Below are 17,631 nucleotides of genomic sequence, written 5' to 3' on the forward strand. Positions count from 1 at the left end.
ATTGCAAATGTATTTATACGTAATTTACTATGAATGGACTAATTTAGGGACTAATATAGCGTTCTTTCCCGATAATTGTATCTTTTTTTTTTTGCGTCTTCTTTTTGTTTTGGTTTATGGATTCGTCTCGCGAAGCTAATCGCAAACACGATGACGACAAGAAAAGAGAAGACGAGAAAACTTCTCTCATGGATGTAAACCTCATGGTGGTGCTTCTCTCTCAACTTTGTACAAAGAACGACGACAATGAGATTGGTTTGGAGAAAGAGAGACGAGATCATCATGTTGCACTTGCACACGAGATTCGTGAGTCTAGAGCACGTGCCAACAAGAGGTTTATAAAATAAACAAAGCTGATGGAGAAGAGGACGCATGTGCTTCATCCCATGGCTAAAGAATTCAGGTTAGAAAAAATTATTATAGAAATTTGATTAGATTCTTTACTTGTAGCTGCTCATGTTCTTGTTTATGACTATAATGCGGAGGCACTACAGAAAAATGTGAAGGCGCATGCCTCACCTGTGATTGCCCCAGAAGACGAACACAATTCTCTATTCTATCGTTATCGAAATTTTGTTATTGCGTGAGCGCTATGTTTAAATGTAAGCAAGTATATATCATTTAATTTGTAACGGAGATGTATCCAATCTTGTATCATTATATATAGAAGAGATGCAATTTCAATGTAATTCTAACCTAAACATTGCATAAACTTAGTGGTGGATCAAATGCATGCCAATGAAAATAATAAACATGTTAATGCAAAATGAGATGGTGTTAAATTACGATCACAATTCACAACCCATGAGATCGACCGGGTATTCAAATAAGGAGACGAGATAAAAACCAGTGCTGCTTACAAGCAGATTATGGATGCTGGAAAGATTCGCTAATGTCTCACGTCTCCAATGCGATCGTGCTAAATATGTAATAACACTAGGTCAACATTGAAGTTGTTGGGAATATGATTACGCGCTCTATTAACCAAAATTTTTTTTTTCTAATGAATTATCTAGTTGATCATGATGAACATTAAACGTTCTCCATGTTTATATGTAGATTTCAATGGTAGCAGAATATGGTTTTCACCTATCAAGAGATATCATGGGATGAAGTGGCTATACGGTGAAGAAATAGCGTTGGATGATTTTGTGCGGTTGGCGAATTAGTACTTGACTACTTTCTTGATTATATATTTTTGTTTACGCGGTTTGCTACTCTAAAAAGTAAAATCCTTCATATAGATACAAAGGAGATTTAAGAGGTCTACAATGGTTGGTGGCTGGCTAACGATATATATGAAAGTATGTATTAGACGTAAATATATTAGCAACCACGTAAACAAAAATAAGATACGACATAAACAAGATGTATGAGGTTTTATTCAAAGACGATCCATATGTTTTGGTCATAAAAGTTCCATTAGTTAGCAATAAGCTAATAGGTATGAATAGATAAACATCAACGAACCACCAAAATTTATACTACTGTATGTTAATGTTCTTTTTAGTTTTATACTTTATACTCGCAGTTGTCTCAGTACGCGTTTCAGGAAGTTATATCACATCAAGATTAATAATACTTGAAGTTTCACATCAACATGAAATTCCTCCTACGTACGTGCCTTTATTTATCTATTTCGGATTCGTAAATCATTATGAGATTCATAGGGAGATTCTTCTTCGACGAACCACAACCACAAATATTAATATGCAGTATGATTAACAGCTAATGACCTCTACCTAATCTCTCCCTTAATCGGCCATTAGTATTAAATTACTAGCTGAGTAGCTGACGTCCACAACCTAATCCACATCCCTTTTAAGTTTTTTTTTTTTTTTCTGTATTTCGCACAACATGTCAACATGAGATATTCAAACAACGTAAATTTTAATTAGAATTAATAAACAGCACCAACATAAAAATTTCGGATCGGCACACTGACCCTGAGCGACAATAATCGTGCGGCGGACTCGGAAGCTAAAACCCAAATTCACTAGCATATATAGTCTATAGAATTAAAATTTTCTTATAATAATTTGATACGGTCGGTCGAATTAATGTTCCATATAGCAGTACGTATAACCTGAATTTAAAACACATAACACAACGGTATAGCGTATTTTATATACAACACGTTTAAATGTAATGGTAGAGCTTTTTGGAAATTACGAAAATTTTAATTTGTTGAGTTTAAAGTGTTACATCTTTAAAAAATTCGGCTAGCCGTCTAAGAGAAAAGATGTTCACACGAGGCATTTGAGAAGATGATGACTAGAAAACAAACAAAAAAGCGATCAAATGAGATTATAAAAAAAGTGGCCGGAAACGGAATTGCGTAATAAATGAGGGGTCGTTTTCGCAAAACCTATTTTTGGTCACTATGCAATAAGATTAGTTTGGGTTCGTCACTATAATGAGTTATGACACGGTCTCCATTATTATGACATTTTAAAAAAATTCATCCATTTATTTATTATCTTTTCTGCTCCTCTTGTTATTATAGTATAATTTTTTTTTCTTGTCCCTTTGGTATTATCTTCTATGTGTCTGTAAAACGAATTTCGTATATTTTTACATTTAAAAGAAATTTTGATACAATGCAAAGAGTTATAAATATCATATTTTCGCATTAATAAAGGTCCTACAATATGGTATTCTGATCAAATTGTCAAACAGGGTTATGGAACAATCATTTGATACGTGCGTGAATCTTCACGAGCTCTTATTTCGGCTATATGTGTACTTTATTGTTCATTAAACTTTTCCTTACCACCCTTTACCTTTTCATTCATTTGTTTGATTGGTTTATCTTTATTAAATGCAATTATAAGACTACCCTTTTCCTAACGATTTGACGTGGTACAAGGAAATGGTTCAAACGTCATAAAATGCAAAGCCCTGGATATACTATTACTAATTACCTCCGAGATTTAAATTAGGATTTTGTAAATTCTCAACAAAAAGATTGATAATTTTAAATATATACCAATGACATTGTAAACGTTAAAAATCTCATTATACAAAGTTATAAGCAAACTTTAAATTATTGATTGACCTAGACTGGTATTTTTTTTTTTATGACTGGAATTATAGAAACGAAGAAGAAAGTGTCTGGAATGGTTGTTTACATGTGTTTCTTTTGTCAATGCATCATATTTGAGTGGTGAACACATCATCAATGTTATTAATTAGTACAAGCAATTAGATTACATGTATGGTCTACAAACAAGTAGTATATAGATATACGTTTTTATAAATTGCTGTAAACTGAGTCGTTTTACAGGATATTATAGCTGTCACATTCATATAGATATTAACACAGGAATAATTTGCGGATATTTTGATATCTAATTTGTGATTTCATTGGCTAATTGTAAAGGTAAACAACGTACAAATAATACGTCTAGAAAACGAGACAACATATAATATAACATCCACGTGTCCACTATGAGTAAAATCGTAAAACATATTCGATGTACTAAATAATGACAAACGTATATAGACACTAATATTTGTCGTAATTAAACGAGATAACTAAGCTTATTGCAGAAATTGTGTGTCGTTTACTTGTTTTCTTATCATAATCACTTGTATCAAGTTGCACGTTAATTTGCCCGTAAAGTAACGTGACGACGCTTACGTATTCGCACAACTCAAAAGCTAAAGTAACTAAAATTTTCTTGTCGCCAAGGTTGGACATAAGTTCTATGTTATAATGGATGCCAAAAAAATTACTCTTTCCGTATCACAATAGATGATGTTTTAGAATTTTTATATGAATTAAAAAATATATTTAATGTGTAGCAATAAATGTATTATTTAATTATAATAAGATATTTTATAATTATTAACCAATAGTATTTCATCAAACTTTTAAATTCTCATTTATTATTGAAATTTACAATTTTTTAACATTAATTGATAAAAGTAGATAAAAAATTATTTTTGTGATACAAGAAAAAATATTAGAAAATTATAAAATTTTTTATGATAGAGAGGAAGTATATGTTAATATTTTGTGATTGACGGAGGTAAATGTAGTAAGTTTAATCATAATTTTATGGTTTAACTAATAATGATTACGCTATAACGGTCAAGGGTAAACTATCGTTCGTCGTAGTGGGGACGACAGATGGGGAAAACAACATTTACAGTGATGATGATATTTATGAAATCATCCATAAAACTTATTACTGTTCGCTCAAAATTTGAAATGTGAAATACTCAAAACTAAATCATCTACAGCGATATTGGAAACAAAAACAAATATTTAAACCACTATCAATATCAGTATGACATCAAACGCGTATCAGAATTAATTTTACTTTGTGGTTAAAAGTAAAAGCAAATCAAACTTAGATTAAAACTATCCACAACAACAATAAATTAAACAGCACTATATTGGTTTAACAAAAAAATGTCATTTTGACAGATTCACAAAATTTTTAAAACATCAGTGAATAAGTAATTAATCATTTAAATTGAATAAAAATATTTTTAGGTTTAAGATAAATTAAGAAACTTAGGGTCCGAATTTAGTAATGCGGGACAAAAAAATTGATAGGTAGCCCATGTTAGCAACCTCTCCCAACATAACTTCTTTGTCAATCCCTCGGATCTGACTCCCACTGCTCTGTAAAGGAGTCGGGCTTCGGAACTCTCTCACAAGTCCAATATGCGGGGTATGCCAGGTCTCCGATAGCTATTTCTTGGCAACTTGGACAACTTATAATTACCGAGCCTTAAACAAGCTCACGGTACCAGACAGGTACCCAATTCCCGTGATCGAGGAACCGCAGAGACGCGGGCGTGTTGGTGCGCCCTTGCCTCCCGTTCCCAAGCCTGCTCCTCCGGAATCGGTTGATACTTGACTCAACTCGGGGTAGGCTGTGGTTGTCGGCTAGGTTAGACGGTAAAGAAGTCCCTCAAGCATTGAAGAAAGGAAGAAAGATCGGAGATGCGAACGGGGCGGGAATCGAAGTGGGGGACCCTCCTCACACTGTCCGCATCATCATCAACGTAAAGCTGTCTCTTTGAAGGACTTGCTTCTTAGTTGACAGGCGAAGCAAGACTCTGATTAGAACCGGATGCGCGCCTAATCAAAATTTGATCGACGTGCGGGACAAGTGCGGTTATTCCAAAATAAGCGGTACAAAATAATATTTGATTGGTAAAAAATAATTTGCAGTATAGATTTCATATTGTTTTATTAATAACTAATATAATTATATATTTCATTTTTATTAATAAATAAAGTTTGAATTTCTGAATTTTAAATACCAAAATTAATTTAAATTTAAATTTGATTGGTAAAAATAGTGCAGTTCATAATTTTAATTGTATTATGATTGATTTTAATACATTGTTGATTAAAAACATTATAAGCATTCAATACTTATATAATTACATATATATATATATATATATATATGTTTACAAAACCGCAGAATTGTTTTTTAAAACACATGAAATAGAAGCGTAATTACTGTTATATGCGTTATACAATTTTCTTTGTAAAATTGGATCGCACCTTGAGTTATTGTTTTTTTATTAACAAAAATAAAAATGTACCGCATATTACAACGTGTTGATTGGTGAAATAAAATGGGATCTATTGAAAATTGTTCAGCGTTTTGCAATAACGAAGTTCCCATTTCATTGCTTAGTATTAAAGGATAAGATTTTGTAAAAATCTAAATACGATTTATTTAGTTTGACAGCAATAAACAATATTTATTAAGTAATTAATGCGTCACTGATTAATCTGTTAAAAGACCTGACTTCGGATTTTTGAATGACCAACAAAAAAACATAAAAAAAAGGTTGTGGGCGCGTGTAGTTGGAGCCTACGCAAAACTAGGCACGCTTTGTAATTTCATGAAACAATTGGGGGCGAAAAGAAAGAGAACGTAAAGAATGTGACCGACAAATATATTTAAGAGCCGAGACGAAATCGAACTGGACGGCACTCGCGACGTGTAAGCACAAAACGCACTTGGGTTCTTTTTTTAAAGTACATGCGGTTCCTGAGGATATTTTTCCAATTACACACTCCTCCGTGTAAAAATGTTAGAAGTTAAGAAAGCTTATCAACTACCTAAATGAGTCTTATCTACCACTACGATAATCCAGTTAGAATATCAGTGTCATTTTGTTTTCTTCTGCCGTGTGTTGGACTTGGTGGATCCATTTAGCTCATAACTTTAAATATTGGAGTATTAAAATTAATTTCCACGCACAATTGTTTTTCTTCGTTATTGTCCAAATAGTATGATTTCTATTTTGTTTTAATACTAATTATATCTTGATAAGCAATTAGGTCACAAACAAAATATATGAGAGAGGTCAACAATAAAATTTTGTATGCATGTATCGAGGTACAATACTTTTTTTTTTAGCTCAAAACATTAATGATGAGCCTTGGGGAATACTTATGAGTTTTGTGTTGACTTGTCATGCATGTAGACAATGTTTACACTTCTTCAGTCAACAAAAACAAAAAATTGAACGTCTTTGAAATGAAATTTTCTACTGATTTCAATCAGTTCATGATTGTCACGGTATAAAGTTGTATGAAATTGACGAATGAAATGAAGAATATAATGAGAAAATAAAAGATCATCATATCTATTTATTCAAACTAAACTCTGTTCCTCAGCTTCATTAAAATGAGAGTTTCACTTGTAAGCAAAAGAAGAAAAAAGAACTTTGTTTTGTAACTCAAGAAGAAGATACGATGGAACTGATTTTCACAGAATTTGGTAGAAATTACAAAAACTTACGAACCTCACACATAGACTTCGAGAATCGTTTAAATGAGTAATGTAAACATGTGGGAGGAACTAGTATGCTTTTTTTTTTTTTTGTCTACGTCCCAGTGTTTTCTCAAAAACTAATCAAATAAAGACTATACAGTAGTATATTTGAAAAAAGAAAAACCGCTTCGTCGTTGTTTAGTTATAATAATAAACCTGTGTACATCGTGTAATTTATGTAATACCAAATAATCAACATTAATCGTAAGCCTATAATTATAAGGCTACAGCCTACCGTCAAGTTTAACACTTTGTGTTTATACAACCGGTTGTGATGTGAATTAATCATTAACGACCACGTTTTGACTAATTCAGATTTGTTATTATTATAAACAACGACGAAGAGGTTTTTTATCAGGAAAAAAAACAAAACAACGACGAAGAGGTGAATAATTTAACATGTAATGATTCTCGTCTTGAATAAATTATGACACTATCTATATATGCATGGAAATTCTTTGTTAACAAAATATTATGTATTTTTTGTTTTTCTGTTGATAAGGAAAAAATTGTGTCGTTGTTGAAACCATTAATTACATGTATTTTAAGTAAATAAAAATTCATTAAACCAATACTGAATAATTAAAGAAACTAGTCTAATAATATTCCTAACACAAGTTGCCTTTTCCTAACTATTTACGGTTGAGAGAGAGTTAGTAGGTTGTATAGTTTTATTGATAAAATCAAGATTTGAAACACGAAAAATGTAAGGAAAACAGAAAAAAAAAAAAAAAAAGTAGTCCACATGCGATTCTTTTGGTTCATGGTATGGGTAACATGAAAATGCGCGTCCAAACAAAGCCTTATGATAACAGTAATAAACTAAAGTTGTTTTGGCATAGAGAAGAACCAAGTAACAAAATGACATTATCCGACGATGGTCCTAAAACCAAGATAATAACTTTACGGATTGGACACAACTCATATCAAGAACGAAAGAAAAAAAATATATATGGTGGGAGAAAAAAAACAGGAAGGTGTTATTAAATTTTAATTTATAAAGAATTTTAAAGACTTCAACAAAATCATCAAAAAAATATTAAATAAAATTTTTTTAAAGATTATTAGAGAATATTGTTGATTAGTTTTTTTAAATTTTGTGAAAAGTATTTTTCTCATATTTTTTGTGACTTTATTTTGAAAAAAAAATGTATAAAATCATAAACCAATAACGTAATAACAGTATTCATTAACAATTATAGATTTTTTTATTTTAACTAAATAACACAAAACTTTTAATGATTTTATAAGATTCTACATTTAATAACCCAACTTTGTTAAGATTTTAAACGATTCTTTACAAATCATAAATTAATAACATTTTATATATAATAACAACGGATTTTACCTAATATTTAGAGTTATTTATTTAAATCTCAAACCAATAATTCTTACTAAAACAAATGAAAAAAGAGATACATCCCATCGGCCAGAATTGAGATATAAACAAACACACCCACAATAAAAAAGAGAGCAGCCAAGTAACTAACGGCTTTCACTAATCTTGCAACATCTTTTCTTTCTTCTTTTTTCTTTTCCTCCTCCGTCCTCTTTTTTTTTTTTTTTTTTTTTAAAAAAAAAAAAAAAAAAAAAAAAANGAAGAAATGGTTTGTCTATAAATTTCACAGCTATCTCTTGACTTTCCATAATCACACTCAACTTTATTTTCTTATTTCTCTCTTCTATCTTCCACTAAGCTCTATAAACACAACACAGAGAGCTCGCAGTAGCAACAAAACCAGGTACTCTTTTCTGACTTCTTCTTTTTTAATCTGGAAATTAAAGCTTTACGTTTTCATATTCCTGACTAATCCGTTTCTTCTGATCGGGGAAAAAAAAAAAAAACACTCTCCTGATTTCTCCGGTTCCGACCTCGTTGACTTTTTCTTCTTCTTCTTCTTCTTGTTGTTCAGATATATAGATTCCAAAAGTTCTCTCTTCTTACTTATTCAATCTGAAAGATTCCGATTTGGATGTCTGATTATAACTTCTAGAACAAAAAACAAAAACCCTTGGATTCGTGATTCCTTCCTTGCTTAGTTTCGATTCGATAACGAGCTTTCCCCGCCCGAGTCATCAGATTAAGAAGAGTTTACGTGGATTCCGTAAAACCGTTTTAGCCCCCCTTTCTAAAAAAAATAAAACTGCTATAAAGTTTCGAATAATTTTTTTCCACAAATCTTTTGGTTTTTCTGTTGCAAGAATTTTTTTTTAAAAAACTTTCCCTTTATAGATGCTCTGAAAAATAAAGACCTTTAGGTTTTCTTTCTTCCTTCCTTATTACATTCTCTGTCCCTCTCTCTGCAATTCTGTCAGAATCTGATCACTTTCTTTTGTTTTTATTGGTTTCTAATTTAGGATGTTGGAGAAGGTTGAAACTTTCGACATGAACAGAGTAATTGATGAATTCGAGGAAATGACAAGAAACGCTGATCAAGTCCAGAAACAGACCTTGGAAGATATTCTACTCAAGAACAAATCCGCCATCTACTTACGAAACTTTGGTCTCGATGGAAACGCCACTGACCCTGAAGAGGCTTTCAAATCAATGGTCCCTTTAGTCACTGATGTTGAGTTAGAGCCTTACATCAAAAGAATGGTCGATGGTGACACTTCACCTATTCTCACTGGCCACCCTGTTTCTGCCATTTCCTTGAGGTTTCTATCTAACTTACTTGCCGTTCAATACATCTCTCTTTCTCTTCTTTCTTTCTGTTTATTAGAGATTAATGGATGAATGAATCTTTTTTGTTGTGTTTATATAATCTAATCAACAGCTCTGGAACTAGTCAAGGCCGTCCAAAGTTTATTCCTTTCACTGATGAGTTAATGGAGAACACATTACAACTGTTTCGCACTGCTTTTGCCTTCAGAAACAGGTAGGTATAGTGGATTAGTGATTGTGTTCCCCACATTAATACACTTTTCTCTGTTCCACCCATTCACATGAACAGAGAGCAACTAATAAGGATGTAATTATACCACCGACTCTATGCGTTCTTAACATGTTATGTTTTTTTTTCTTTTTTTTTCTCTTGTAACAGAGAATTTCCGATTGACGACAATGGGAGAGCTTTGCAATTTATCTTCAGCAGCAAGCAGTACATATCAACGGGAGGTGTCCCCGTAGGAACCGCAACCACAAACGTTTACCGGAACCCTAACTTCAAAGCCGGGATGAAATCTATAACGTCTCTTTCTTGTAGTCCTGACGAAGTTCTTTTTAGTCCTGATGTCCATCAAGCCTTGTATTGCCATCTCTTGTCCGGAATCCTCTTCCGAGACCAAGTTCAGTACGTCTTTGCAGTCTTTGCTCACGGTATAGTTCACGCGTTTAGAACCTTTGAACAGGTTTGGGAAGAGATTGTTACCGATATCAAAGACGGTGTCCTAAGCAACCGTATTACTGTCCCATCAGTGCGTGCCGCAATGTCCAAGCTGCTTACACCTAACCCTGAACTAGCCGAGACTATCCGCACCAAATGTATGAGTTTGAGCAACTGGTACGGACTGATTCCCGCGCTCTTCCCTAACGCAAAGTATGTTTACGGGATCATGACTGGCTCCATGGAGCCCTATGTGCATAAGCTGAGACATTACGCGGGAGATTTACCTCTAGTGAGTCATGACTACGGTAGCTCCGAAGGATGGATTGCTGCTAATGTTACCCCGAGATTGTCTCCAGAGGAAGCTACATTCGCAGTGATTCCGAATCTCGGTTATTTCGAGTTTCTTCCTCTGTCTGAAACAGGGGAAGGAGAGGAGAAACCAGTTGGTTTAACTGAAGTCAAGATCGGAGAAGAGTACGAGGTTGTCATCACAAACTACGCAGGTACATACCGTTGTTTTAAGTCCAACATTCGTTTATGTATTATATTATCTGTCTCGTAATGGATGCTTAAAGTCCCATTTGATCCACATTGCACAGGGTTGTATCGATACCGGCTTGGAGATGTGGTAAAGATCGAAGGATTCTACAACAACACTCCCCAACTAAAATTCATATGCAGGAGAAACCTGATTCTCTCGATCAACATCGACAAGAACACAGAACGAGACCTGCAGCTTTCAGTAGAGTCTGCTGCAAAGAGACTCTCAGAAGAAAAGATCGAAGTCATAGACTTCTCTAGCCACGTCGATGTCTCGACAGATCCAGGGCATTACGCTATATTCTGGGAGATTTCAGGTGAAACAAACGAAGACGTTCTTCAAGATTGCTGCAACTGTTTAGACCGAGGATTCATCGATGCCGGTTACGTTAGCTCCAGAAAATGCAAGACCATTGGAGCGTTAGAGCTGAAAGTTGTCAGGAAAGGAACTTTCAGGAAGGTTCAAGAACATTTTCTCGGGCTTGGTTCGTCGGCTGGACAGTTTAAGATGCCACGATGTGTGAAGCCAAGTAATGCAAAGGTTCTCCAAATTCTGTGTGAGAATGTGGTGAGTAATTACTTCAGCACAGCGTTTGACTAAACAACATTTGTGATGATATCAAGAAAAGTGGTTTTTAGTTGGTTTTTCATTTGTCTTTCTTGTCTTCATTGTCAATATAGTTTCTTTAAGTTATTTAATTTGAGCATAAGGGAAATAACTTTCTATCTTTTATAGAAGAAATATATGTATCACAGTGGTCTTTACTTTGCTTTTTGTGCAATCAGTGTTTGGGAAATAAATAGATTTCTGATGTGACGTTACCTTTTTTTTTTTTGTTAGAAATTGAATCAAGATTCGAATTTGATTGCAATTAAGATTGGAGAATATAACTCGGATAATCTATTTTAGTTAGATCTGACCTGAACCAAATTAAAAGTTTGATATACGAAACCGAATCCAAATTTAACACCATACTGTTTTCCTTTTTCTTTTTATTAGAAAACCGAATTATATTCAAAAACAAAAATACCTAACCTAACTGAAACTAAAAGTATATACTTTTTAAAATTGAACATGTAATTAAATCAAAACCAATAATGCTATTAATAAATGAATTTAGACAAAAAAGTTTGGTGCTTTTCTCAAAAACACGAATCAATCATACTAAACAATAGAGTAGGCTGAGTAGCTGAAGAGAAGAAATACATTGTGGTAGTGGTGTGATTTTGCCTGAGAAGCTCTATACGTGATTATGACATTATTGGTGGGACAGACGTTTGTTAAGAGACTTCTACTGATTACGAAAAGTAATCTAAGATTTATCATTTACCTGTAGTCCACTAACACTAACAACAACTCGCTTATATATGAGTTTGGACGACATATATATGATTTACAACATGTTGAGTTGAAGGCGTAAGTTTTATTTATATTTTATAACACAAGCATGGTCATTCAAGTTGGTTACAAGTCTGAGCATAATAACTAATGCTTGGTATAAAATAAAAATATTGGAAAGAAAAAAAGTTGATAGATGTGAAACCAAAAAAAAAATGAATTTAGAAAAATTTACTATCGGTCCACAAGATGATCTTTGTAAATTGTAAATCCAATATACTGATATCGAACGGCGGAAATGCTATAACTAGATGCTATATATGTTGTACGGGGACATATTACTATTTATCCACTCTCATGTTTATATAATCATATGTCNCATTGGAGCGTTAGAGCTGAAAGTTGTCAGGAAAGGAACTTTCAGGAAGGTTCAAGAACATTTTCTCGGGCTTGGTTCGTCGGCTGGACAGTTTAAGATGCCACGATGTGTGAAGCCAAGTAATGCAAAGGTTCTCCAAATTCTGTGTGAGAATGTGGTGAGTAATTACTTCAGCACAGCGTTTGACTAAACAACATTTGTGATGATATCAAGAAAAGTGGTTTTTAGTTGGTTTTTCATTTGTCTTTCTTGTCTTCATTGTCAATATAGTTTCTTTAAGTTATTTAATTTGAGCATAAGGGAAATAACTTTCTATCTTTTATAGAAGAAATATATGTATCACAGTGGTCTTTACTTTGCTTTTTGTGCAATCAGTGTTTGGGAAATAAATAGATTTCTGATGTGACGTTACCTTTTTTTTTTTTGTTAGAAATTGAATCAAGATTCGAATTTGATTGCAATTAAGATTGGAGAATATAACTCGGATAATCTATTTTAGTTAGATCTGACCTGAACCAAATTAAAAGTTTGATATACGAAACCGAATCCAAATTTAACACCATACTGTTTTCCTTTTTCTTTTTATTAGAAAACCGAATTATATTCAAAAACAAAAATACCTAACCTAACTGAAACTAAAAGTATATACTTTTTAAAATTGAACATGTAATTAAATCAAAACCAATAATGCTATTAATAAATGAATTTAGACAAAAAAGTTTGGTGCTTTTCTCAAAAACACGAATCAATCATACTAAACAATAGAGTAGGCTGAGTAGCTGAAGAGAAGAAATACATTGTGGTAGTGGTGTGATTTTGCCTGAGAAGCTCTATACGTGATTATGACATTATTGGTGGGACAGACGTTTGTTAAGAGACTTCTACTGATTACGAAAAGTAATCTAAGATTTATCATTTACCTGTAGTCCACTAACACTAACAACAACTCGCTTATATATGAGTTTGGACGACATATATATGATTTACAACATGTTGAGTTGAAGGCGTAAGTTTTATTTATATTTTATAACACAAGCATGGTCATTCAAGTTGGTTACAAGTCTGAGCATAATAACTAATGCTTGGTATAAAATAAAAATATTGGAAAGAAAAAAAGTTGATAGATGTGAAACCAAAAAAAAAATGAATTTAGAAAAATTTACTATCGGTCCACAAGATGATCTTTGTAAATTGTAAATCCAATATACTGATATCGAACGGCGGAAATGCTATAACTAGATGCTATATATGTTGTACGGGGACATATTACTATTTATCCACTCTCATGTTTATATAATCATATGTCTGATCAAGCGACCTACCGTAATTTAGTGGATTAATACGTACGTATGTATTATACTCCACGTTATATAAAAACTATAAATTATATAATCAGACAGCTATATATATTCGTACAAAGTACAAACTAGCCAATTAGTGTATTATCCATATTTTCAGATTTTTTTCCTAGGAACGATGATGTATATTTCCTTTACATATCGTCGGAGTACCAGACCACATGGGTTCATTGCATTTGCATACGTTTTTTAAATAACAAATCTGTTGTTTCTTTATATGATTGTTTAATACTATAACGTACAATGATCTTTATTTAGAAAACTAAATATTACTTTCTCAGAAATGTTTGACCAATTTTTTTTTTTAATAGAAAATTTATTTGGGGAGCCGGACCAATGAATTCTGGAGCCCCATACAAAAATAATAATAATAATAATATTATAATTTCCATAAGAAGATTATTAACTATTAAGTAAAAAAATTAATATAAACAAAAATGTTATTTTAAAACATTGTAGTGTGATATCTTTCAAAAAATAAATTAAAATTTTTGATTTTTTGTGTAAAATATGTAAATTTTTACATTTTTCTACAAAATATACTCAACAAATTTATTATTCTTACATATATATTATGCTAAATTTTCCTACATAATCATATATAACCACACCAAAAAAAAAAGTTGGTCAAAAAAAGTAAAGAAGATGAATATATGTATCATCTGTATCAGTTGATATGTCGAAAAAAGTAAAGAAGATGAATATATTGATATTTTCTTATTTTAAAATAATCTAATAAGAACCTTACCAAAAAAATAAAATAATAATCTAATAAGAAAAAACAACAGCTGTAATTTATTATAAATAAACAGTAATAAAATCTGGTATTATTAAGTACATACATAAACATTATCCACAATTATCAATTATGTAGCTCTTGATTTGCAACTAAACATAGCGACAATAATTATTTACACAGGCTGACACATACACACAAAAAATTAGCAGTCCAGGCCTATATATAGCAAACAAATTTCGATACATGAACAAAGCAAAAAAAAAAAAAAAAAACCCCTTTAAACACTTAAGAAATCCACTTTGAGAGAACTCTTTTAGTCTTTCACCGATGACAAACGCAAGAGTCTATGCAATTAACTCGCAAGAAAAGATTATTGATAATCGTGATCATAAAATCTGGGACTGTGGGAGTCCTCTCTATGATTCTTACGAACTCGCCTCTTTTGCTCACATCATCGAACGTCAACTAATGCCTTTATCTCCTCTCGCGCGACAGTCTAAGTCTGGTGTGACTCTACGAGCTTTGATGAATAAAAATAACGAAGACTGTTCCTCTGCGTCGACTACGAGGAAACGTTGGTGGAATGGAAAGAAGAACGACGAAAAGAAGGAACGAGTCAATAAGAAGAAAATGTTTGCTTGTTGTGTTTTTTTTTGCTAACTAAAAACAAAAAAATTGTTTGCTTTGTAGTTTTCGTGGAATTCTTGTTACAATAAGCTGTTCTTCTAATATGTACGCAAGTCATTTTCAAAAAATATATATGTACGCAAGTTTTAATCTTTTTTTTCTCGAGTTGTTTTGTGTGATGAAAATTGCGTTTATTTCAGAGATCTTACTTTAAGATAAACTGAGATGTGATATAAATTGGGAATAATTCATTTTGCTCCCCGTCTCCCATATAACTTTTGTGTAAGGATTTTTTTCTTCTATAACGTACGACTATAAACATAGTTTTCGAGTAGCCCACTCACCAGATTTTCATATGGGTCTAAAGCGTTACCTTTCGATTAGTCAAACAGTGTGATTTAGTAAATTTGCAGAGAATTGATCTTTGGCTTAAAGCTACAAGGCAACTCTTCCTCAAATGAAAACCATTAGACCACCACCACTTGATTAAGTTTAAGGATCTTTGTTAATCTAAAACATTTATAGTCTGAAACTCTGTAGTACCTATAGAAAATGAGGCTGTTCTTTTGCTAAATGCTGCGGCTGCGGCAAATTAATCAACAGACTATAAACCATTTATTAAATTCTGATATTGTTTTTTGTTAAGATCGAAATCTATAAAGTTATTTTATATTCCTATGATAAAATTAATTTCTACATTATCTAAATATAAATGATATTGAAATATGACTTGTATGTTTTTTGTTAATAAATGGTTTTGTAAGAATAATTTGGTAATGTTCAGCGTTTAATGTGTGTGTGTTATATCTTTTGATTAATTTGTGTACTATTTATGCCTAGTAAAAATAAAATAAACACTAAAAACGGTCATTAAAAAAAAAAAACTGAAATTCTCTCCAGCGACACAAAAGAGGATCTAACAAAACCGTTTTCTTCATTGCTTTTTACGGGCCGCCGGCACTTGCCGGTGGTTCTTCTTTGCTTTTAAGTTTGTTTTCTTTTTCTGTTTTCAATAATTGCCATGGGAAACACTCACTTATATCGGATTTGTTTCCGATCTATCTCCTTCTTTTGCATGGTGGCAGCGTTTGTGTTCATGTTCACAATGGATAATCAGTTCCATGCAAAAACGTTGCCAAACCGTGAAGCAGAAGGTGTAACTTCGAGTTCTCTTGAGCAAATAGTCTATGCAATCTCGATTTGGGATTTTTTTTTTAGAAAGTGGAAACGCAATCGTTTCCAACATCTTCCTCTCTTTAGGGAGGCAATTCATTCTTGGTTTGTTAGAATGCTTTGGTTACTTGATTCAACATACAACGAGTCCGTTATCTCCGTGAAAGATTTCTCCATTTTTCATGATGCCCAATATCCATCGTCCCGTTTACTGAAAGGGATTGAGTATAAAGTTGAAAGAGATTTATGGCATATAGATCGGCGAATCTGGGATCCAGGCATAGCAAACTTATGGAGAATCGAAGAATTAATGCAAGAGAAGATATTGAGTATCATCACTAATATTAGACGACTGTGGAGTTTCTTTCATGAGAAGATAGTTAAGAACGACGATCTCATAACTTTGGGATTGATTCTAGAGAGGGAAAGATAATCTGTTTGGCGAGTAAGGTTTTGGTTTCCAAAGCATCGTGAAAATTCACTTCTCTATCGTTCTTTTTATTGATTGGTTATGTATTTGTGGATGTGTATTTTGATTTACTCAGTGTTGGTGTATCTCTAATTTATCAACTCTTGTACAAGATTCTGAATCAATGAATGAATGAGATGTTAAAAAAAAAAGGTTACAATTAATTAATTATCAGGTTAAANGTTACAGAACAGTGAGCAAAAAGAAATACATATGTTCCGAATGGGCTTAAGGTTACTCCCATAGAGGCCCATATTTAGGGTCCAACCGCTAGTACAAAGCACAAACCTTATTGAATGGGGAAGTGCGTGAAAACATAAAAGCTACTCTATTTGCTTTCACCTTTTGTATAAAGTAATTATATACTAGTGTAGCCTTTGGTTCAACGACCATGTTCAAATTTTTGTTTGTTGCTTTGTTTCTTTCTCGAATGAAAAATTGGAATAAGCTTGATTCGTTTCCCTCGTTCAGTCTTTTGAAAAATATTCGTATCTTAATTTTTGACAATAACCTCAAAGTTTCAAACTACTTAAATATAAACAAATATAGCATAGCAGCATTAGAAATTCAAAATCAGTAGAACTATATATATATAAATAAATGAGAAATAGACAACTAACCACTTTTCTACCACACTATCATCAATTTAATGTTTCCTTTATTATTGTCTCAGAAGTCAGAACCAGTTTGGCCTTTTGACCTTAACCTTGACTTATCTATCACTTCAGGCTTCAGCGTTATTTTTTTATAGTAATTTCTCTTAAAACTTTAACCAGCATTACACTTACTTACCTTTTTAATGTAACAAGTAAATTCCGAATTACACAATATGGAATTCCAAACTAAAACATGAAAAAAGT

The 17,631-nt window shown here is 32.4% G+C and overlaps 1 protein-coding gene across 1 annotated transcript; it reads left to right on the forward strand.

Moving 5' to 3' along the window:
- Nucleotides 8,439–11,514, forward strand: LOC104783209 (jasmonic acid-amido synthetase JAR1). The gene is made up of 5 exons (XM_010508336.2): nt 8,439–8,560; nt 9,177–9,476; nt 9,596–9,697; nt 9,863–10,650; nt 10,747–11,514. Exons 2-5 carry the CDS (start codon nt 9,178–9,180, stop codon nt 11,286–11,288), a joined length of 1,731 nt encoding a protein of 576 aa, XP_010506638.1. The 5' UTR covers nt 8,439–8,560; nt 9,177; the 3' UTR covers nt 11,289–11,514.

The sequence above is a fragment of the Camelina sativa genome, chromosome 4 (genome assembly GCF_000633955.1).
Source record: "Camelina sativa cultivar DH55 chromosome 4, Cs, whole genome shotgun sequence".
NCBI lineage: Eukaryota > Viridiplantae > Streptophyta > Magnoliopsida > Brassicales > Brassicaceae > Camelina > Camelina sativa.

What these genes read in the sequence shown, in the direction of transcription:
- LOC104783209 (XM_010508336.2), top strand. Translation starts at nt 9,178, where the DNA reads ATGTTGGAGAAGGTTGAAACTTTCGACATGAACAGAGTAATTGATGAA. An exon ending in GTTTCTGCCATTTCCTTGAG is followed by an intron (nt 9,477 to 9,595) that starts GTTTCTATCTAA and finishes TCTAATCAACAG; the next exon opens with CTCTGGAACTAGTCAAGGCC. An exon ending in TGTCATCACAAACTACGCAG is followed by an intron (nt 10,651 to 10,746) that starts GTACATACCGTT and finishes CACATTGCACAG; the next exon opens with GGTTGTATCGATACCGGCTT.